Source organism: Capsicum annuum, chromosome 6 (assembly GCF_002878395.1).
Source record: "Capsicum annuum cultivar UCD-10X-F1 chromosome 6, UCD10Xv1.1, whole genome shotgun sequence".
NCBI lineage: Eukaryota > Viridiplantae > Streptophyta > Magnoliopsida > Solanales > Solanaceae > Capsicum > Capsicum annuum.
This window is the reverse complement of record NC_061116.1, coordinates 2018084-2027311: the sequence shown is the minus strand read 5'-3', so window position 1 is coordinate 2027311 and position 9228 is coordinate 2018084. Positions and strand designations below refer to the sequence as shown.

General features: G+C 35.5%; 1 protein-coding gene across 2 annotated transcripts; it reads right to left on the bottom strand.

The window, feature by feature from the left end:
- Positions 1–994: 994 nt before the first annotated feature.
- On the bottom strand, positions 995–5778 carry LOC107873676 (zinc finger CCCH domain-containing protein 32). Of its 2 annotated transcripts, none has more exons than XM_016720609.2 (8): positions 5605–5778; positions 4583–4678; positions 4019–4161; positions 3092–3154; positions 2859–2978; positions 2512–2769; positions 2158–2427; positions 995–1352 (listed from the first exon to the last, which is right to left on the bottom strand). In XM_016720609.2, exons 2-8 carry the CDS (start codon positions 4656–4658, stop codon positions 1197–1199), a joined length of 1086 nt encoding a protein of 361 aa, XP_016576095.1. In that variant the 5' UTR covers positions 4659–4678; positions 5605–5778; the 3' UTR covers positions 995–1196. The 2 variants fall into 2 exon arrangements, with proteins under 2 accessions (XP_016576095.1, XP_016576096.1); XM_016720610.2 differs by having other exon boundaries at positions 4583–4668.
- Between the last annotated feature and the right edge of the window lie 3450 nt (positions 5779–9228).

Genomic DNA, 9228 nt, shown 5'->3' with positions numbered 1-9228 from the left:
ATTAGACAGAACATGACATAGATGCAACTTACTAAGGACATGACCTCTAGGAAACAGATCGAGGTAGAAAGTTAGTAGGTAGTAAAGCATTGTCTCGCTTCTTGGTGATATAGTTTGAAGCACCGTTTATGTCGTAGTATTAAACTTATTCATGAATTTCTTGTTTTTTCGATATATGCTACCATATAAAGTCGATGTTATTGTTCCTTTTCTGTATGCTTTGCATTGCTTTTCGTATTAGTTACCATGTTTTCCTTGTTGCCGTATTCCCTCGTGCATGACTATTTTGACTTAATGCACTTGACTCGAAGATTGTTCAGAAACAACCTCTTTGCCTCCATGATGTAGGGATAAAGTTTGCATACACTCAGGATGGACCAATGACCATCTTCTTGGTGCTCCGGCACCCGTTGAATTCGAGGCAGACTTATAAAAGCACCTAGTAAACCGAACCTCCTAAGCACCCACGACTCCTAAATCCTGAGTCCGCCACTACTTACACTGAACCCTCCCCAGACCCCACCAGTTGAATTACATTGAGTATGTTATTGTTTTATGTAGTTGAATCTATATAATCCGTCTAAGGGAATGAAAGAAAAAACAAAGAGTATCTTGTAGTGATAGAGATGCATCTTAATTTGCTTCATCTCTTTTTCTATTGTATATGATGATGTTTTCAAATACTTAGGACAGGGAAACCCCATGCCCAAAGCATCCCACGTTTACGCAGGGTCCAGAGAAGGGCCGCATGGCAAGGGGTCCAATGAGACACGTTAACACAGGGTTAGGGGAAGCCGCAAGGGGTCCAATGAGACGTTTACACAGGAGAAGGGGAAGGGCCGCACCACAAGGGGTCCAATGAGACACGTTTGCGCAGGGTCAGGGGAAGGGCCGCACCGTAAGGGGTCCAATGAGACAAATTTACGCAGGGCAGGGTTAGGGGAAGGACCGCACCGTGCAAGGGATCCAATGAGACAATGAGGAGATTCTTCAATTGAAAGAAGGTAACATTGAGCCATTTATTCATAATGTACAGAAATTACCAGGAAAAGCATACATAGGAGTTGTTGTTTACATCAACTTTGCTGGCCAACTTCGCCGACTTGAGAGTTGCATATTCGGTATTGAAGAAATACCAGACGCTACGCTACACAATGAGGAGGGGTCCGTATTGGATCCTGAAACAATCCGGATTGTTATTCTGGCGATGACATGTAAGGGGCATTCGGTATATCAGGAAGAGAAGAAGCTGATGAACTATCTCGTACTGTTCCCATTGGATGATCGAATTTACAAGTGCCACCGAATTTGCAGAATCCTCTTTGCATAAAGAAGGAACAAGGCTGCACCCCCTACTTTCACAAGTGAAATTAGTCGAGTCTCAAAACAGACTAACGAGTTACACACATCAATACTTTCAGACTCAACAAAGCTAATATAACAAGATGAAAGTGTCGCAATCGTTCAGGTATCATGAAGCTCACCAGATATCTGAACCAGATATGAAGGTTTTGAAACCGGAGAAAGGAGATTTTACACTTCCTCCAACCAAGGCAAAGAAGTATTCATGTATCATGCAGAGACTCGAGATGATAACAAACATACTTGGTTATACTGGAACCATCGAAGGAGGCTAACATCTCTAGTGTAGCTATATGTTCTCGAGTCTAGAAGATGTGCAGCCATCATTTTGGCATTTGAAAGTTAGGCAATCGTTAGAATTCAACCGTTTGTATTCTGTGTGAACATATCGTGACATTTTCAAATCGCAACATATTTTGTTTCATTTCTTGTTAGGACTGATAACTAACAGCAGCCTAATAAGTCATACGGACCAGCGGCCAGCGACTAATGCAGAACAGGTAAGAGTAGTCAGACTGCCCTTTTGTAGTTTATCTACATGGCATAGAGCATGCAAGAGGCAAGTACCTCTGTAGCTCCAAGAAGAACCGTAAATTTAGATTCAACAAAATAATACTACTTGAATTCTGTGACAACTATGCAGCTGAGCAGGCTAAGAACGGTAATGCATGGCAGGATCTCAGTTTCAGGCAAGACCAGATAGACAACGATGCTCATCACAGATTTATCCAGATTGGATTCTAAATTCGCGATGCCAAGTCAAACAGAAGGAAGAAAGAAGGATATTAGTCATACCGGGCGCAAAGGAAGGCCTAAGGAGTTGACAGCGCAATCTGTCTTTGATGGACTCCAGTCGGCAGGATGATGAAACTTACATGATGATCCAAATTTACAATCCCCCGTTTGCATGTAATATTGACATACTCGTTGGCCTGGTCTTTCAGGAAAATGCTTTTCCTGCAATGCACTGCTTGACGGGCCATCAGCTAAGTGTAACGAGGAGTAAGGTGCTGCAATGGCAGGTGTCGAAGATGCTAGTTGTGATAGTGCAAGACTTCCCGGTGCCTGCAAAAAGCAAATTAATCACCCGATAGGATTGTTATTTTCCGTCATATCAGATAATCGACTGAGAGAATATCTCCATCATACCGAATAAGTGCTCCAGTTCTGAACGGTCGCTAATCCTGGGTGAAGCAGAACTGGACCGTAAGTACCAGGTACATAAGAACTAGGTAAGAGTTGAGGCCTCGTTTCTTCAAGAGGTGCAGGAAGAGACGGCACTGTCGGATAAAATGGCCGTGCAGTTACTGGCGCTGATACCTCAGCAGGGTTAGGATGATGGAATTTACATGTTAAACCAAATTTGCATTGCCCCGTTTTCAAATAATAGGAGCATACTCTTTCCTCCTGTCGTAATTGATAAATTTTGAGAGCTCTTAACCAAACTTATCGATAGAGTACACAAATGCATACATACAACGAAATAGATCAATTACCGGGCGTAATGGGTATCCATATTCATTTAGTGGTACATTGCTCAAAGATCCACCCAAGTTTCTTGGATGGTGGAACTTGCACGATGCACCATATTTACAGGTCGCTGTTCTTAGATAGTACTGCAAATAGAAATTATCCATTCATCACACACGAAATCAATATTGCATACACGCGTACTTGATAAAACAACATGATCAAACACGAACAAACTCAGGATGTTAAATAGAGTTACCTGACATATAGGCTCTCCTATTCGTTCTGGATATTCACTTCTTTCCAACGGCACAACACCAACCTTAAATCCGAGCCACACCCAAGTAAGAGTCAAAGTAACTCATGCTTACCATTCCGAGAAACTAACAGAACAAATAAAAATCGTCCATTTCTACTTCATCTTGTTAAGTATACAAATAGAAAAACATAAAATGATCGGCCAAATAGTACCACTCTTTTGTTATCGTTATAATATTTCTTCAAACACTCTGCTTTTGATTAGATTGCCTTTGATTTTCTTGCCGTGCCTACTCAGTGCATTCTCTGTGCAGGACCTTTTCATTCAAATCCTCACTCTCAACTAGTCTTAGTTGAAATGTAAAGTTAGCTACCGAGTTACTTACGGTGTATAATTGTCTTTTACATCACCAATATGAGCGAAAACGACCTAAATGATCCCTTATAGTTGTGCGTAGACACATAACATCAACCTTATTCTTTAGTATGGTGCATGCACTATTAGCGCATCAAAATCGGTAAACAATAAGGAGTAATAGTGCACCAGGTAAAAGAATACAGATAACTATATTACTCAGCTCGAAATAAGGGACTATTTTAGACTTTTTTTCCCAATGAGACATTAAGGTTTCAGCGTATAACGTTAGTACCAATTCAATAAGCTTGTCGGTTCATGATTCTCTATGAAACTATAGGCTCCATTAAACAAGTAATGATCAGTATAGTCATCAGGAGCGGATCTAGCCTTCAACGTAAGGGTTCACGTGAATCTAGTAGCTTTTCGTCAAACTCTATGAAGCCCATTGGTAAAAGTACATCAATTTGAGGTCGCGATAGGAACTCATAAACTTCAAATCTTGAATTCGTCTGATGATAGTAAGCTTAATTAACACAATATATAACTACAAGATGAGATCAAGAAACTTACAGAGGTTAAATCAGGAGGATGATTATACCGACATTGAGCACCATATCCACAAGACCCCGTACGCATATAGAAGGAACAATTAGGTGTCCCGGACCTTTCCGGGTACCCTTCATTGCTCCATAACCCCAACCTCCTCATTGATTCTACATTGTCAAAACACACACACACACAAAGAATGTGGACAGACCCCAAAAAGTCAAATTCATTAAATCAAAAAATACCAAAGGAAAATTCTTCCTTTATAGACATGAACATAAGAAGGAAAAAATACTATTTACACTATATTTCCACTCCATTCTTTCATTTTCTTGAAAAAAAAAGTCCGTCGCTTATGTTTCCGATGATCTTTCGGAAACAGTCTCTCTACCTCCACGAGGTAGTTATAAGGTCCGCATACACTCTACCGTCCGCACATCCCACTTGTGGAAAACCCCTTGGTCCCCGAGTGTCTTACGGAAACAACCTTTCTACCTCTACAAGTTAGTTAGTGGTAATTAAGTTTTGCGTACACTCTACCCTACTGTCACCGATTTGTCATCAAATTTGTGCAGTGAAAGAACTCACCTTCTAGACCGGTTTCCGGTCCAACAGGTACCCATTCTGGCTGCTGATCAGATTGTGATCCACCATACATCTCCATATTTTTTTACCTAAAATTCACTAAAAAAAGTGAAAAAAAAAATTAGGCAAAAAATTTACTATTCAAAAGAGCAAGATCGTGCATATAACAGTCCGGTGCACTAAAGCTCCCGCCATGCACGGAGTCTAGAGAAGGACCGGACTACCTGAGTCTATTATACACAACCTTACCTTCCATTTCTGCCCGAGATCGTGCATGTATGTAACACAAACATTCAATTTATGTATAGATATGTGTTATGAGTAGGAAAAACACACACAGTGAGTGTGTGTTTTTGGTGTTTTTTTCTCTTTTTTTTGCAAGAATCTATTCTACGAAGCCTTACCTTGCATTTCTGTTAGACATCATGCATTTATGTAACAAAAACATTGAATTTCTATATACATATGAGTTATAAATATGAAAAAAAAACACAGTGAGTGTGTGTTTTTGGTGTTTTTTTCTCTTTTTCTGTACGAGTCTATTATACGCAACCTTACCTTGCATTTCTGTCAAAAATCATGAATATATATAACACAAACATTCAATTTCTGTGTAGATTATGAGTTATCAATATGAAAAAAACACAGAGTGAGTGTGCGTTTTTGGTGTTTTTTTCTCTTTCTTTATGCACGAGTCTATTATACGCAGCCTTACTTTGCATTTCTGTCAAAGATCATGCATATATATAACACAAACATTGAATTTCTATATAGATATGAGTTATCAATATGAAAAAAACACACAGTGAGTGTGTGTTTTTGGTGTTTTTTCTCTTTTTCTGTACGAGTCTATTATACGCAGTCTTACCTTGCATTTCTGTAAGAAATCATGCATATATATAACACAAACATTGAATTTCTATATAGACATGAGTTATCAGTATGAAAAAAAAACACAGTGAGTGTGTGTTTTTGGTGTTTTTTTCCTCTATTACTGCAAGAATCTATTATATACGCAGCCTTACCTTACATTTCTGGCAGAGATCACGCATGTATGTAACACAAACATTCAATTTCTGTGTAGATTATGAGTTATCAGTAGGAAAAACAAACACAGTGAGTGTGTGTTTTTGGTGTTTTTTCTCTCTGTTTTTTTGCACAGTACAGTGAAGTTCAAGAAGTGAAGTAAACTACTTTTTCTTCTTATTATTTTGCTTTTATATTTTCTCAAACTGTAACCGTTCATTTTTATTTTTTATTTTTGTTTCCTTTCATTAAGCTACCCGCCAAAGTATGTTTGATGGGGGGTATGCATTAATTAAATTAAAGAAAAACAATAAATAAAATAATTATGTCATTTTAGTTAGTTTTTGTGTTTTTAAATTTTAGATGTGTGTAAGTAGTATTTAAATTTGTATAAAGTTGAATAAATAAATACGTGCATTGCCACGTAGATGTCACGTGCGTCCTTGTACTTTTCAAAAAGAAAAATAATAATTGCCCTTTATTATACTTTTTGGATATATTTATATTTATCATCGAATTTTGAGTACATATTTATTCCTGAATTGTTAATTTCTCTTGTCTCGCCTTTACATCCTACGTGGCATGCTCACGTGAATTTTTCATCTTCTTTCTTTTTGTAACCATTCTTTTCTCACCTTTACCTCCTATGTAGCACGCCCGCATGAATTTTTCATTTTTTCTTTTTGTAACCGTTCTTTTCTTTATTTTCTTCCTTTCAGTACCCGCCAAAGTATGGTATAGGGCCAAGCATGATGAAGTAGGAGTATTCGATAGGCAATCTTTTTGACTTGATCAAAAAATGAGTCATTCATTAAAGTAAATAGAACCGATAAATGTATAATATGTGTTTTGTACATAAACTATTTTAACAGTATTAAATTTACATGACTTAGTATAAACATCGAGCACGGATGAGATAATTATTTGCCTTTATCATTGAACTTTGAGTACATATTTATCCCTAAACTGTTAATTCCTCTTCTGGATCATCTTTATTTTCTATGTGGCATGCTCATGTGAATTTTTCATCTTCTTTCTTTTAATAAGCATTTTTTCTTTCACTATCCGCCAAAGTCTGGTAAAGGGCCCAACATGATAAGCAGAAGCATTCAGTTGGCAATCTTTTTGACTTGACCAAGAAGTGGGTTATGCATTATAGTAAATAGAATCGATAAATGTATAATATGAGTTTGTATATAAATTTTTTAACGGCATTATATTTACATGATTTAGTATAAACATCGAGCATAGATAAGATAATTATTTGCCTTTATCATCGAACTTTTAGTACATATTTATCCCTGAATTATTAATTCTCTTGTCTCACCTTTATCTTCCACGTGGCACATTCACGTGAATTTTTTTATTCTTTTTTTGTAACCATTTTTTTCTCACCTTTACCTCTTACGTGGCACGTTCATGTGAATTTTTTTTATCTTTTTTTCTTTTTGTAACCGTTCTTTTCTATCTTTACCTTTTACGTGGCACGCTCACGTTAATTTTTCATATTCTTTCTATTTGTAACTGTTCTTTTCTTTGTTTTCTTTCTTTTAGTATCCGCCACAATATGGTAAAGGGCCAAACATGATGAAATTGGAGCATTCAGTCGGCAATCTTTTGGACTTAAACCAAGAAATGAGCTATGCATTAAAGTAAATAGAATCGATAAATGTATAAGATGTGTTTTGTTCATAAATTTTTTAACAGTATTAAATTTACATGACTTAGTAAAAACATCGAGCACGAATGAGATAAGTATTTGCCTTTATCATCGAACTTTGAGAACATATTATCGTTCTTTTCTTTGTTTTCTTCCTTTCAATACTCGTCAAAGTATGATAAAGGGCCAAACATGATGAAGTAGGAGCATTCAGTCAGCAATCTTTTTTACTTGATCAAGAAATAGGTTATGTGTTAAAGTAAATAAAACCGATAAATGTGTAAAATATATGTTTTGTACATAATCTTTTTTAGCATTATTAAATTTACATGATTTAGAGTTAGAGTTTGTGACCCAAATTCTGTTGATCTGACCCTGAAAAGTTCGCGGTACGACCCATGTTTGTGATTCTTTGTGGGGTCAGTGGTGGGCTCCGAGATCGGGCCGATACTTGTGTGTTTTTGGGCCTAGAATTTATTTGTACACACGTATTATATAAGTGCAATTTAATGGGTTGTTTTGGACGGTTTGAAATACGTCATTGAGACTTCCGTCTCCTATTGTACTCCTCTCCATTATAGTGAAATTCCTACTCCTCTGCCTGTGATTTTTCCCGCAAAGATTTTCACATAAATCTATGTGTCTTCTTTTACTTTGTGATATTACTTATTCTGCCCAAATATAACATTTAATATAAACATCGAGTATGAATAAAATAAATATTGTACCCTAGTAAATGAGGTTTCAACAAAGTGGTTTAAAAGAATTTTTAAAGTCTCAACTATTAACAAAAGAGTTTAAAATATTTTTTTATGTCCAACTATTCATGTTAGAAGCACCTGATTAATCATTTTGTGTTGAAAAACTGCACAAAATTTGCACTTTTACTGATAAAAATTTGCACAAATAATTATATATATAAAAAAAAAAAGATCTAGACAAAATACAAAGTGAGCACTTATATTTCACACTTATATTTTCTTTCTTTTACACACAGAGTATTGGAAATGGGGGTTATCCATTAATTAAATAAAAAAGAGCCAATAAATGATACTCCCTATGTGTATCATGTGGTATAATAGATTTATAATATGAATTGCTCCGTACGATGTCATATAAGACACATGTATTATTTATTTAAGTAAATAGATTTAAGTGTCTATTTGTGCACACCTAAAACTGAATAACGTAAATGTCAGTTGAGGTTAAATTAAAGGACACATTTATATATTATATCTCATCTATTCATGAAATCTGAGAAGAATTTGATTAATCATTTGTTTTTGAAGAATTTCTTGAAAATTCTTCAAGATTAAATTGTTTTTGTACTTTTCAAAAAATATTAGTAGATTTGCTTTTCGTTTTCTTATCGTTCAACTTTACACACATATTTATCCTACGTGGTGCGTCCACATGAATTTTATGTTTTCTTTTTTTCTATAACAGTTCTTTTTTTGTTTTCTCCGTCTTAGTACCCACCAAAGTAGGGAAAGGGGGTTATGCATTAAATTACATAGAATCGATAAATGTATAATATGTGTTTTGTACATATTTTTTTAGCAATTTACATGATTTAGTGTAGACATCATGTGATACGTATTTTATCTTAGTAACAGTGAATCTAGAATTCAAAATTTGATTCTCAAAATGGTTTTCTGGATATTCTTTTATAGCTCTACTATTCACGAAATGTGAGAAGCACCTGATTAATTATCTATTTTTAAAAACAAATCGAAAAATTTCTTGAGATTTTACAAGATCATTCGTTCTTTTTTTAGGAAACAAATTTGTTTTTGTACTTCTCAAACAAATTATATTTGCTCTTCATTATATATATATATATATATATATATATATATATTTTGTTCTTATCATCCAACTTTAAAAATATATTTCTGAATTATTAATTTTTCTTACATGCCATCACTTTATTTCCTACGTAGCGCGCTCACGTGCATATATT